The following is a 14874-nucleotide window of genomic DNA, read 5'->3' as shown; positions in this document are numbered from 1 at the left end:
TCTTTTAAAACTAAAAACCAATTTTTCCTTAAAATTTTTTTTTAAACTTAATTTTCATCAAATTACATTTCTTTCCTGGCTAGGACAACATAACCACTTTTTTCATTTAATTTTTTTTTAGTCCAATTATAACTGTACTGTCAAAACTTCTGTTTTGATTTTTTTTTTGGGGGTCATTACAATGATTCTCATTCAATGTATTAATCCCTGATATATTTTCCCCCAAGCAATCACACATAAATGATTTTTTTTTTATGCCTTTCCCCCCTCCCTCACATGATTGTCACCTAAAATAGCAACATTATTTTCTTGTATTATTCTTCCCTTTGATCCAAAGGGACCCTTGAATCTTGTACGTGTCAAGAAACGGAAAAAGAAAATCAGTGCAGTCCAAAACATTTTATTTTTGAATACTTTCAGAGGATGTTGTCGGTTTGAAACTATTCTGTTGGGCAATTTATGCCAGCCATGCTGTCAATGTAATCATATCCTGCAAGATATATCAGCTCATCTTAATCAGTGTGAAGTACTTTTTCATACGTTTTATCTCTGGATTGTGATGATGACCATGTTGCTTATGAAGGGCTATCTTAGCAAAAAGTGTGTGTCCTCCATTTTGCTGCACATCATGAATAACTTTCATCTGCCATTAAGGAACCTGTCAAATGGAAACGCAGCACTTGAGGATATATTCATATGAAGAACATCCAAAAGGTTGATTTTGTTGTTGTCTTGGCAACGGTGCATCATGTAAATAATACAAATAAAAAGTCAAGTGATGGAAGGTTGCAATGATCTCCTGTCTTCCACTCGTCTACTGCCCAAGTCGTCATGACGACCGGCCGTGTGTCCAAATGTTCTGATGAACCTTAAAATGGCACAGCGCGGCCAAGACATTTTGAAACAAAAAAAAACCCAAATGGCTTTTTTTACTGTGGGGGAGGATGATCACATCCTCCGGGCTTTGCGTGGACGGCAGCCGTTGTGCGGCACGGGTGTGTTGTCTGTGATGGAGACCACCTCCAGGCCCCCCATGGTCAAGCCTTTGATGGCCGACTGGGAGGGAAAGAAAAAAAGACAGGTGTGACATACAAATAGGATTCCTGGTCACGATGCCATTATAAACTTTTGATAAGTCACTTAACTGTAGTATTGACTCATATTAATGCTGAGATGTAAAAACTCACCAAGCGGCCCGGACCAAGACCTTTGACGATGACACGGACAAACGTCACCCCCTTGGCCGTTGCTTTCTTCTCAAAGGAGGGGCATGTGGAGGACAAATTTAATTCATTCATTCATCCATAAAAATACAATGTTGTGAATGAATAATGACTAATAAATACGTACAGCCGCAGCGGAGATGGCAGCGGTCTGTGCAGCGACTGGTGTGGACTTCTTGATGTTCTTGAAGCCTTCCGTCCCGCACGAAGTCCTGACCAAGGACTGGCCCTCGCAGTCTGTCAGCTGGATGTGTGTGCTGGGGGAGGAAAGTGTGTTCATGAGGAAATGTTATATCATGACGTCACCAAATGGAATGGGAAAGCTGCCTGGTTCACTGTGCCATTTGGTTAGAGAGGTGCTCTGTCCTGAGTTATTTCACACATCTCGATGTAAATACCTTAAAATAACAGCTGGAATTCAAAATGTTTGGCTCATATTTATCTTTTCCTCTGAAATAAGAAAAATGAACCCTAGAAAAATGCACCCGAGTACCTTGATTTAAGACTGCCCCAATTTAAGATTTTTTTTTAGTTATGATGATACTGTATGCCAGTGGTTCTCAAGCTATTCACACAAAGTACCAACATTACATGAGCATACTTGTTATATGTAGCTTTGATGTGCAGGATGGGCAACTCCTCAAACTTCTTTCCGCCCCACCTAAGGGGGCTGTCGTGGCCAGGCAAGGGAGGGAAATGGCTGCGGGTCCAAATCCAGTCAATCAATATGATGGGATTAATAATGACATCATATCCATAATGACATCAATTGAAAACAATTCACCTGAAGTCTCTGGAGGCTTCCGAGGAGTCTTTGCTGCTCGCTGCCACCTCCTGGAAACCGACGGCGGTGCCATGGAATGTCCGGCTGCTTCGAAATACAACATGTCATAAAAACACAAATTATCTGACTTCACATGAACGTACTTGCAACTGGCATCCATTAGCTATAACGTGCAGCCACTGTAGGTATGCGTGTACGATGTTTACATGGCGAGCGAGTTATCATTCGGCTCAAAAAACGACTTACAATGAGGTTCCTTTGGTTGAAGCTTGTCGACAAGCAGTACTCAAAGAATTTACGATTGAACACGTTAGTTTAAACATTTTAAAAAGGTGGAGACTTTACACAATTTAACCGCAAAAACACTACAAACGTGACATTGACTGCTTCCAGACACCAGTCCGAGTAGTACATGTCGTTACACTGGAAGGGTCAGTCATCACGACAGAATAATTACTAATCATTGAAAAGAAATATGTACTTCAAAAGATAGTCAATTGTAGTGAAATAAAGCAAGTATTACTTGGAATAATGCGTCTTAACATTTTCTGACAACATTTCACGTAATTTAAGATGATATATTAACAAAGATTTCACCCACAATAATAGAAATGGACTCGCCCGATTACTGCAAAGAATTGTGGGTGTAATTTGTAACATTCAGGAACCAATTCAAAACCTCGTATATTTTCATTTCATGAACAAGAACGCACGCGTCCGGTCCAAGTCTCTTTTTAGAGTAAATGTCATAAAATATTATTGAATGCATCAATTTAAAAGACATATTATTACTATTCCAACTCTTCTTAGAGTATGCTGAAATAAGATGAAAAGCGTAAATCCAGTACCTCTGACAATAAGGGTTTACGTTTGATTTTTTTTCTGATATTCATGAATGTCACAGAAGAAGATGGCGGCTCCCTGTGCAAGGGTGGCGAGTTGGCCACTGCTTCGTTATTTCTCCCGTTTTGAGAGGACCACGATCGCGAATTCTGTGTTTCGTCCGTTTTCCAACAGTTCCCTTCGCCGATCAAACTTGCGGAACAAATTAGCGCCGGAAACACCGCGGTCCCCATGGACTCTGATGGCTGCGGTGTGTTTGCAGCGCCCGCCGGTCATCTCTGCGGACTTGAGTCTGGTGGAGCAGCGCTTTGCTCGCCTGATGCAGCAGGTGCGTTTGACACAATAACAATAAGAATCATAATAAATCACAATTCGGCATTGATTGTGTCAGCATGTTGAAGTTCATTTTCGAAAATTGACACAGAAAGAAAATCCAACATATGACATTATGCATGCATGTACTGTTATATGATACATGATATAGATGTAATGTTAACATATTTGAATGGAGGACTTGTTAAAACCTAGAGAAAAAGGGTCCCCACGATGTCACCAAAATGTCATAAAATCCTCAAAACTATGACATTTTCATTGATTAATGAAGGACTTTCTGTAATCCAAGGAAAAGGGTTCCGCGTTTTGTAACTGTGTACTATCTTATCAGATGGAGCTGGAGAAAAGCATCCTGTCTGAGCATGAGCTCCGTCTGCTGGAGGACGCGGAGAGGCTGAGGAGAAAGCAGGCGGATGAGGACGAGGATGACGATGACGACGAGCGCAAGGAGCAAGACATTGTACTAACGCAGGACTTGGAGGACGAGTGGGAGCGCAAATTCAAGACATTTAGGCCTGCGCCCAGAAACACAGGTTACGAATACTTCAACCTACTATTACTTCTAAAACTATACTAACTGTACTTCCGACTACTACTGCGAATACTTTTGCTCCTTTTCTTTCTACTCCTTTTTCTGTTAATACTACCACCAGTATAACTATGACTACTGCTACTTCTATTACTGTTACCACTACTACGACCACCATTACTAGTGGTGCCACTACCACTGCCATGCGACTGCTGCGATGTCTTCCTCTGCTCCTTCTACTTGTACCTCAACAGCTAGTTGTTATACTCCTTCTATTCTTCTCGTGCTTTTATCACCTGTGACATTTCCCATGGGCTGCCGGGTGTCACAGTTGTTCCCCGGTTGCTAAGCGACGCCGTCACCATGTGTCTGCACAGATGACGCGGATAAGGACCTGAGCTCGTCGGGGCGCCTGCTGTCCGACTCGCTGGTGCTGTTGGCCGAGCAGCAGGTGGGAAGTGACAAGCTGTGGCTGCTGCCTCAGGCCCAGTGGCGCCCGGGAGAGACGCTGAGGCACACGGCACAGAGGGCGCTCGACTCCCTCGCAGGTATTTAGCAGCCATGAACCCCTGCCGGCTATGTTGGAGTGTGTTACTTTTGGTGGCTCCTGTTTTGTCACTTGAAATTTTCAAACCATTTTTCACTAAAATGTGAAATAATAACCACTAAAACCACCACTGCTCCTACTTCTAATACCACTACTTCCTATTTATACATGTACTACTGAACAGATGACTGACAGCTTGGTGTCCTTTTTCCGTGTTCAGAGCCCACCATCAAGGCCAACTTCCTAGGCCAGGCACCATGCGGCGTGTACAAGTACAAGCTGCCCAAAGCGGCCCGCAGCGACACCTCGGTGGGCGCCAAGATCTTCTTTTTCAAAGCCATCCTGACACCAGACACCCCAACCAACGCCGAGCCCAACGCCGCCCTCATGTGGCTGAACAAACGAGAACTGCAGCGCTTCCTGAAGCCGGCCTACATGATGAAAGTGGAGCGCTTCATCCTGAGCCCATGAGTCGCAATATTAGGTACACCCGCATCATCCATACACAGGCTTGATGCAAATGATGGTGCAGGTGTACCTAATTAAGTGTCTTTGCTCTTCCTTTTGTTGTTCAAATAAAACTGATTTTTTTCCACATGAAGAGCCTGACCTGACTGAGCTGTTATTTATTTGCAATTAATTTACAATATCTTATTCATTATTTGGATAAAAAGTACAGAATTTTACTTTAATTTTTTTGACAAATTAAAACCAAATGTTTTATCCGTGTAATTCATGTTAAAGTTTTTTTTTTTTGTATTTCTGTCTCACTGATTCATTTAAACTCAAGTATATATAAACTAAACTTTCATTGTACTCACTTCAATTAGAGCATCACTAGTTATTTTATTACTTTTAAATACAAATTTTAATATTGGGTGTTTGTAATTGTTTATTTCTGTATCATTCAATGAAAAATATTAAATTATACAATTACGTAACATGTATTTTTCCATTAGCATGACTCGTCAATTGTTTATTTTTCGAACATAACTTAATATTGCAATCATATTCAGTCTAAATTAAACATATAACCTGGTATTACTTTTTAAGATTTTTTTTACGTTGTGGAAATGAAATATAAGTGATAAGACTTCACACAATCCCTTAAACGCAAAAATATACATCATCATATTATTCAACGCACACGGTAGATGTCAGTATTGCCACACGGCTTCCATTGGATGCGGCCTGCCTGTAGTGTCGTCACATCTGTTGCGCACCCTCCCCCCTCAAAACGTGCTTCCTTTCCACTAAAACGCCCACACGACTCGACTTATTTCCTTTTTGAGTCAACTAAGTCTGATTGTAGAAATACCGGTGAAATGTTTTTCACGCGTTTCCTGTTGGCCTGATTTGAATGGCGCTTGATGTGTATTGCAACTCATGTGCGAGGGTCGCACGCAAGCATGCACGCACGTGTGTAGATTTGTTGATTGCTCATACTGCTCGCTAGTGCACCTGTTTATACCTTTTTTCCAAGGCCATCATACCACAATGATATACAACGGAATACTGTCGAATCATGGGAGTTTATTCCATTTTTTTTGTTCTCCCACTCTGTCAGTTTTTTTTTTAGCGGAAATGTATACCGAATTAGTTCATTTGAATCTACACGGAAGTCCAGAATTAAAGTTGCGCGCCTTCAGTGTAGAACGACGTTGTGCTGCATCAATGGCAGCAACGAGGTTTGATGGGAGAGGAGCAGCGCAAGAAGAAGTGGAAGAGGCAGAGAACGTCCTCATCTCTTAACACAGAGCAAAGTGAATATTTGTGAGTACTATTGTGAGGTTTTGTGTGTGTTGCTGTTCCATGTGTCACAGTAGAGTGACCATATTTTGATTTCCACCCCCCCCCCCAAAAAAAAAAGTACACTCGGCCTGGCATCGTGATACTGAAATGATACTCAAAGGTGTCATACATGATGACTCTCGTCATTTTCAAGTAAGACTGAATTATATTGGAAAAACATGCAATATGTGAGATGGGTGTTGTGTTTTGCAGTATCTATGATATTGCAATATGTAACATCTCCCGAAAGATATGACATCTTTATCATCTCATGAAGATTTTTTTTTTTTTTTAATGTGGGAATCAAAATAAGTTCTTTAGTGTTAGTGATGCTCCAAGACAACTGTTCCCCTATTTTGGATAGCGATGCACATTTAAGATAGGAGACTTTGGTTAGATGAGATTAGGTCAAATATTTTAGTTTTTAAATATACAATCCGTAATTCCATTTTTTGTTTCTCATAAACTTCAACTGGGAGTGACAAATAAACAGCTTGTTGCAAGCATTTCTCATGAAAAAAAAGCTTAATGTCACGTCATGCCCGATAAACAATATCAATCATCACCAAAATTTATGTGCACATCTCTACTCATGCCCACTTCGACCTCTGAAAATATTATAAAGATCGCCCAATAATTTAGTGGGTCTTTTTCAAAAATGTTGGTGGTCCATCAGATGTCGGGTGCAATTTTTTTCCAGCTTTCCAAGTGGTGCTACCGTGTGAGTTTAATCTTTGGTTGGTTTACAGGCGCCCCCAGCAATTCATTTATTTATATATTTAAATTGAAAGATTAAGATAAAATCATTAGGAGCTATTCTGTTCCAATACAATTCCTGATTCCGAGTTTGTGCTGCAGCTGTACCTGGTGCAGGGTGCCTCTTTTAGTTAATTGTGCATTAGGGGCGAGTTTGGAAATAATTCACTGTGACCGTTCGGAAATTTAGAGAATTGCTCAAATTTTTCGTTCGGCAATTCAGAGTGCACCAAAAATGTCACTCGGCACTCTGACTGGGGGACACGGTGTGCGAGTGCTGGCGGCTTTCCGAATTTAATGGGGGCGAAGTGCACTCTTCACTCTCCGAACACACCCACTCTCAGAGTAGTGCACGGACGTCAGAGTGAATTTCTGAACGCGCCTTCGGTTAGTTAGTTTGCTTCCAGTCCATCTCAGCAATGGATTGCTTTGTAATAACCCCACACCCCCGCACATTTCCCTTCCCCAAATCTCCCAGTCTCCCAGGGTGGCAAAGAAAAGGAAGGAGGATGGAAAAATGAGCCCGGTCCAGCTCCTGAAGGAGTACTAGCGGCAGCTCGTAAGTGTGGATGCTTCAAAATAGTGTGCAACAAACATTCCCCAATAAGAACAAGGGAAAACAGTGTTCAATTTTGACATTTCTGTCACAATGAGCAGTGCGTACAGAAGGGGATAAAATGACGTAATCAAGTATTACGATTGGACAGTAGTTCATACATATATACCTTAAGGCAAATTCATCCCTTTATATTGAATTCATACCTTATATTGAATACCGCTACATGTCTTTACCGCACACCACTCGTGTGGATTATACTTTGATTTAAAAAATGAGAGAGAAGGAAGTGAAGTCATGACAATCTTTTTTTTTTTTTCCTCATCCACCTACATATCGGTCAAACCCCCCCTCTTAGTCTCGTGAGAAAGTATCCTGGCGCCGTGCCTGATTGTGAGCAATGTAGAGTTGCAATAAGCTGCTTTATGGCGTGTTTGGCTCAGCGGTCGTGTTCACACAGATTAGCATATATTGCTAAACGTTGCCACAGGTGAGCAAGGCTTGACTTATAGCTTTTATTTCGTTAAGGAGCTTTTTCTATCTACGTTGCCCATTTCTGAAAGCCTTTGTATTGTAGTGAAATTGTATATCCTGTACTCCAGAGGTTCCCAACAAGAACATCCAAAACGTATGACAAGGCGCACGAAACATTACCATTTTTTCTTTCATTCGCATCATAGTTTTGGTGAGAGTACTCCCCCCCCCCCCTCCCACTTTCAGAAGATGCAAATGGGAAGTTTTAACAATTTCAGAAAATGTGCTTGGTGTTTCTATTTTAGTATATTATTTCCACCAAAAATATATTTTTAAAGTCATATTTTGTACTGTATTTGTTTTACACACTTTTGCAAAAATTGTCTTTGATTATGATAATTAGAACAATTTCATATTCTTTAAATTATTTTATGTTTAATATTTAAATTTGCTTTAATTATTTTAAAATTTTATTTACAGGATTCTATTTTTAGAACCTTAACTGCTATCCAAATCAACTTATTTAAATGAGATGTTTTAGTAATATTTTGCTAGCTTTGTATTTTTTTTAACGTATTTGAAAACAATTGTCTGTTATGATTATTGGAACAATTTCATGTTATTTAAATTGTTTTATGTTTCGTATTTAAATGTGCTTGCATTATTTTTAAAATTCATTTACAGTATTCTATTTTTAGAACCTTAACTGCTATACATATCAACTTGTTTAAATGAGATGTTTTTCCTAATATTTTTGCTAACCTTGCTAACCATACAAATTCTGTATTTCTACACAATATTTCTGTATTTACTGCACCACAACAATGAAGAAAAGACAAAAGCTCAGTACAGTACTGTGAATCGAGCCCTCAGAAAATTTCAGTCAAAAACGACAATTGTCTCTGTAACCTTCAGGTTGAAGTTTACTAGCACACAATATACAGTAGTGAATCTTCCCTTGGAGGTTTGAGAGAAATAACGCCTACAGCCATGTCGCCCTCACAGCAGCAGCAGCAGCACCACCATCGTCACCTTAGAGCGAGAAAAAAAAAAAAAAAAAAAATCAAGGCAACAGGCTCTGCCACAACAGACGGCAGGGGTAGGGGGTGACAGGACAGCCGCTGCGATGCCACCATTCCCGGCCATCTGAAGCCCTCGGCTGACAACCATCCATGCAGAGAAGGCAACCTGTGGGGGCTCAAACCCAAACCGATTTCTGTGGCTTTTGGTAGGCTAGAAAGAAAATCTCCATTGGGTTCTATTTGAATAGCTGCTTGTTGCTAAGTGAGCAAGATGATGCAAAAAGGACATAAGCCATTTTCCATAAGACTCGGCCGAGTGGTTAAGGAGGAATCGGATACATTTTCAAGCAGGCCCTAGTGAGGAATTTCACATAAAAAAATGTAAGCTAGACATAAAAACTGAGAATGGCTGCTTTTTACTTCTCAGATTGCTCCTCACCACAATACACGCGAGCATCGTGCCATCAATTACATATTGTGTAAACTAGAAATGCAACAATACCACTTTTTTCCCCCGAATCAACTTCACCCAAAATAACAATGAATTCAATTATTTATCAGTTTGATTTTATAATATTTAGTATTTTATGTCTTACCTGACATGTACATCACTTTGTCACAGTTGCAGAGTACCGTCAATAAAGTTGAGGGTTGCGTTAAAAAAAAAATAATAAATGCAGCACTTTGGTGGGAATTATGTAGCTATGCACACATATACAGTATACAAAATATAACACATAATAACCTTCATATATGACATGCTAAAACATTATTTTTAATATTTAGAGCTTTTGGTGAATTCATTTCCACAAGTAATAAAAGAAAATCCACGTCACTTTTCATTGAAACACAAAATGATATAATAAACGTTGCTTTTCAAAATATGAAAAATGTCGAGCTTCGGTGGAATGAACATGCACATGAACATAACCCCAAAATAAATGCATGGATTTTTCATGACGATATTGAAAAAGGTCGAGCTTTTTAGGAAACCTTTTTGCACTATTATTAAAACACAAAATACAGGCCACACATAAATACGACACACTTAAAAATACCGCCCCCCCCCCCACCCCCCCAAAAAACATTTAAAACATGGCACTTATGTCCAGCTGCACTCACGGGCCAATCATTCGAAAAGTGCTTTTCAGCATTCAGGCTAAAAAAGCACTTAAATCTCGAAAGAGTCGTATGGCTCATTTAGAATGCAAGTGTGACTTGTGTGATTAAGTGCACGCTGGCAGTGTGTGTGTGTGTGTGTGTGTGTGTGTGTGTGTGTGTGTTGATTGTGTTGTTGTTGTTGATGCAACACATTAAATCAAGAACCTAAATGTTTTATACTGTATTTCACTTGTGGCCAATGGTGTCGTGAGTGCATCCATCTCCAGTAAGTGTGCGCATGCATTAGCAGCAGAAGCAGAAGCAGCAGCAGCAGCATTGTGTCCACAGTTTCTCCGACGCTCTCTGTCTGCCTCCTGTCACTTTTTAACAAATCTTTCATACATTGTTTCACGCAATTATCCTACGATGCCGTGATAGGCAGTCGGCGAGTCGGCTTTGCACAGTTTTTTTTTTCTCCAAACGGTGCACGTCTGCTTTTGCAAGAAACTCTACAATTCACCTTATTGTTTGTTATCACGAGATCGACGCTTTTATGGTGTCATGGCATTAAAATTGATAATAATGATGCAAAAATGATGACACCAGCTCTTGGGTGAATGGAAATTTTATTTCAAATATCTTGAAGCTCGGCCATCCTAGAAGAAGTGCATACGGTCGCACTCCCACTAATACACACACACACACACACACACACACACACACACACACACACACACACACACACACACACACACACACACACACACAGAGCCACACACACAAACACAAACAAACAGAGCAGCTCACACTGTGTCTGGCAGCGAGACCTCCGGCCTGCAGGGCCACACATCCTCCTCCCTTTCCCCGGATCCGCCACCTCCTTTGCATCACCCGGCAGCTCCTTTCCATTCCCCAGGAGCTGTCAATCCTCGCGTGTGTGTGTGTGTGTGTGTGTGTGTGTGTGTGTGTGTGTGTGCGTGTGTGCGTGTGTGCGTGTGTGCGTGTGTGCGTGTGTGTGTGTGTGTTGGCGACTGGGGATGGGAACGTCAATGGACAGCAGGAGGGTGAAGGTCACAACTTTCTTTGCCGTAAGATGGCAGGATGGCTGACCCAGACTTCTTCCATCAATCAATGCAATGTGTTCGTCTTGTCTGATTGGCCACCGGTCTCTAAGTCCCGCCCCTCGGGGTCAGCATTAGCATACGGGGGTGAAGCCCGGAACGAATATACCCGCTTTCTGTATGAATGCAATGGAGAGTAGCCTAAGTTCTGTGGCTCGCGTTTCGAGCCGTACTTGGGGCTTGAAATTTAGGTTTCAAGCCTTTGAAAGGGTTTTGGTTTTAATGTTTGAAATCAGCTTTCAAGGGAGGTTTAGGGTGTCAAATTAGGGTGTCAAATATTGCCAGCTCTCCCAATCAGCGGAATGGCCCGTGGTGCTTTATTCCGCTGGCAGCGTCATGTGAAGGGCCCCGGTCTCCTTCCAAAGACCTTTCAGATGGCCGTCAATGGTCCCTGTGGGATCGCTAAGCTGTTACACTTTGGCAGCACAGTCGCGCTCTCTCCCAAATCACCTAAACCCCCTCCAGGGGGCTCCCCAAACATCTGGCAGGAATGTAGCAAAGTCAAGGTCCCGTCCAGAGTGGCATGGCGGGGTCATGTGACACCGGGCTTTTAACGTTAAAAGGAACTCTCTCTGCGACGGCGGAGTGCGCCCTTAGAGTGCTAAATGATAAAAGGCAGATGGAGCGGTGGGGTGTATATGTGTGTGTGTGTGTGCAGGGAGGGGGGCTCTTGGGGACAGACTTCAGGCGGGCTACATATGGTGTGCATGCTAAATAGCAGAATTGGGCACAGTGCGTCCCTGGTGGGATCAAAAAACATGAGAGCCGAAGTTTGATGTGTATGTAAAAGGAGAGACAAGCGTGAGCTCGCTGAAGAAATAAAATTACAGCAGTGTTTCCCCAAACCTTGATTGAGCCGAGGCACAGATTTGACATTTTGAAATAAATCTCACAGCACCGAACCTAAAGCATAGCTACGGTATATACTGAAATCTAATGAAGATCTTCATTGTTTGTTTGTATCTTCTGCCATCTAGTGGTAGAGCATTTAATTGTTTCTTTGTTCATGGTCTGCCACGATATGCCAATGCCATAAATTGAGAACGAATTTTCATTTTCGCCGCAATAAAGGAATTAGAAAGTGTTCACTTTTTGTGGCAAATTTGGCACGCCGTCATGGTAGGGAACAAAAAATATATATTTAATCTTCAATTCACCATGATACCATACTTTCAATGTCGTTGGAATCATGTGCTTGTTCTTCCTCAATGAATGGCTCCCTTTCTGGAGTCTTTTTTTCTTTTTTTTTTTCCCCCCTTCTCAAGACCCTTTCCAAAGTCTTGTTTGTCGTTTCCATATTTTTGACCTTGTCGTGACATATTACACAGATCAGATTACATATCGACGAGCAATAAACCCAAACTTTAAGTTGCTGATTTTGTCTTTTTAAATTTTTTTTTCCCAATTTTTTGCTAGTTTACGCGTTAACCTTTTCCCTGTACCATGTGACCGAGATGAGCTTCTTGACAGGCGCCGGTAGAGGCATGTTAATTTTTTTCCCAAATAAAACTTCTCTGACGATTAATAAACCACATTTTTTTTTTTTTTTTCCAGTCGCAGGTTTCAAGTGAGGTTCTCCAATGATGGTTTGTAGACGGGGTTCAGGCATGAAGTTCAAACCCGGGTTAGAATTTGAAATAGGATTTAAAGTATTGGTCAAAACAAGGGTTAAGGTTCCAAGTTTGCGATTGAAGACATGGTTAGGTTTCAAACTTTACAATTAGGGCTTCATGCCTTTGTTAAAGTTTCAAATGAGTTTTAGGGGTTCAAATTAGGGTTTCATTCAAGGATTAGGATTTCAAATTAAGTATCCACAAGTTTCAAACAAGTAGTGGGGCTTCCAATGAGGATTGCTAGCCCAGGTGAAGGTTTGAAATCGATTCCCCCCTCTTGCCGTTTCAGTGACCAATATCATTGTTGTGCCCATCATATCACACACCTTTTTTTTTTCCTCTGAGTGAGTCAGCATCCAGCCAGACATGTCAATCCCGATCAAACAGCTCCAACATGAGACGCTGTTCACTTGGGGACCCCCTCCAGGGGGCTCCCCAAACATCTGGCAGGAATGTAGCAAAGTCAAGGTCCCGTCCAGAGTGGCATGGCGGGGTCATGTGACACCGGGCTTTTAACGTTAAAAGGAACTCTCTCTGCGACGGCGGAGTGCGCCCTTAGAGTGCTAAATGATAAAAGGCAGAAGGAGCGGTGGGGTGTATATGTGTGTGTGTGTGTGCAGGGAGGGGGGCTCTTGGGGACAGACTTCAGGCGGGCTACATATGGTGTGCATGCTAAATAGCAGAATTGGGCACAGTGCGTCCCTGGTGGGATCAAAAAACATGAGAGCCGAAGTTTGATGTGTATGTAAAAGGAGAGACAAGCGTGAGCTCGCTGAAGAAATAAAATTACAGCAGTGTTTCCCCAAACCTTGATTGAGCCGAGGCACAGATTTGACATTTTGAAATAAATCTCACAGCACCGAACCTAAAGCATAGCTACGGTATATACTGAAATCTAATGAAGATCTTCATTGTTTGTTTGTATCTTCTGCCATCTAGTGGTAGAGCATTTAATTGTTTCTTTGTTCATGGTCTGCCACGATATGCCAATGCCATAAATTGAGAACGAATTTTCATTTTCGCCGCAATAAAGGAATTAGAAAGTGTTCACTTTTTGTGGCAAATTTGGCACGCCGTCATGGTAGGGAACAAAAAATATATATTTAATCTTCAATTCACCATGATACCATACTTTCAATGTCGTTGGAATCATGTGCTTGTTCTTCCTCAATGAATGGCTCCCTTTCTGGAGTCTTTTTTTCTTTTTTTTTTTCCCCCCTTCTCAAGACCCTTTCCAAAGTCTTGTTTGTCGTTTCCATATTTTTGACCTTGTCGTGACATATTACACAGATCAGATTACATATCGACGAGCAATAAACCCAAACTTTAAGTTGCTGATTTTGTCTTTTTAAATTTTTTTTTCCCAATTTTTTGCTAGTTTACGCGTTAACCTTTTCCCTGTACCATGTGACCGAGATGAGCTTCTTGACAGGCGCCGGTAGAGGCATGTTAATTTTTTTCCCAAATAAAACTTCTCTGACGATTAATAAACCACATTTTTTTTTTTTTTCCAGTCGCAGGTTTCAAGTGAGGTTCTCCAATGATGGTTTGTAGACGGGGTTCAGGCATGAAGTTCAAACCCGGGTTAGAATTTGAAATAGGATTTAAAGTATTGGTCAAAACAAGGGTTAAGGTTCCAAGTTTGCGATTGAAGACATGGTTAGGTTTCAAACTTTACAATTAGGGCTTCATGCCTTTGTTTTTTTTTTTTTTTTTCCAGTCGCAGGTTTCAAGTGAGGTTCTCCAATGATGGTTTGTAGACGGGGTTCAGGCATGAAGTTCAAACCCGGGTTAGAATTTGAAATAGGATTTAAAGTATTGGTCAAAACAAGGGTTAAGGTTCCAAGTTTGCGATTGAAGACATGGTTAGGTTTCAAACTTTACAATTAGGGCTTCATGCCTTTGTTAAAGTTTCAAATGAGTTTTAGGGGTTCAAATTAGGGTTTCATTCAAGGATTAGGATTTCAAATTAAGTATCCACAAGTTTCAAACAAGTAGTGGGGCTTCCAATGAGGATTGCTAGCCCAGGTGAAGGTTTGAAATCGATTCACACCTCTTGCCGTTTCAGTGACCAATATCATTGTTGTGCCCATCATATCACACACCTTTTTTTTTTCCTCTGAGTGAGTCAGCATCCAGCCAGACATGTCAATCCCGATCAAACAGCTCCAACATGAGACG

General features: G+C 41.3%; 2 protein-coding genes across 3 annotated transcripts; one reads left to right on the top strand and one right to left on the bottom strand.

Annotated features, from left to right (window-relative positions):
• Positions 1–254: 254 nt before the first annotated feature.
• On the bottom strand, positions 255–2436 carry mrps11 (mitochondrial ribosomal protein S11). 2 transcript variants are annotated; one of them, XM_019866664.1, is made up of 6 exons: positions 2254–2436; positions 2008–2094; positions 1825–1923; positions 1351–1480; positions 1188–1253; positions 255–1056 (listed from the first exon to the last, which is right to left on the bottom strand). In XM_019866664.1, the coding sequence occupies exons 1-6, from the start codon at positions 2328–2330 to the stop codon at positions 949–951; spliced, it is 567 nt and encodes a 188-aa protein (XP_019722223.1). In that variant the 5' UTR covers positions 2331–2436; the 3' UTR covers positions 255–948. The 2 variants fall into 2 exon arrangements, with proteins under 2 accessions (XP_019722223.1, XP_019722224.1); XM_019866665.1 differs by having other exon boundaries at positions 2008–2091.
• Positions 2437–2723: 287 nt separating this feature from the next.
• Positions 2724–4860, top strand: mrpl46 (mitochondrial ribosomal protein L46). Its single transcript, XM_019866662.1, has 4 exons — positions 2724–3178; positions 3515–3716; positions 4090–4260; positions 4480–4860. Exons 1-4 carry the CDS (start codon positions 2903–2905, stop codon positions 4728–4730), a joined length of 900 nt encoding a protein of 299 aa, XP_019722221.1. The 5' UTR covers positions 2724–2902; the 3' UTR covers positions 4731–4860.
• The last annotated feature ends 10014 nt before the right edge of the window (positions 4861–14874 follow it).

The sequence above is a fragment of the Hippocampus comes genome, unplaced genomic scaffold (assembly GCF_001891065.2).
Source record: "Hippocampus comes isolate QL1 unplaced genomic scaffold, H_comes_QL1_v1.1 scaffold82, whole genome shotgun sequence".
NCBI lineage: Eukaryota > Metazoa > Chordata > Actinopteri > Syngnathiformes > Syngnathidae > Hippocampus > Hippocampus comes.
The sequence above is the reverse complement of the archived record's forward strand: the minus strand, read 5'-3'. Positions and strand labels throughout refer to the sequence as shown.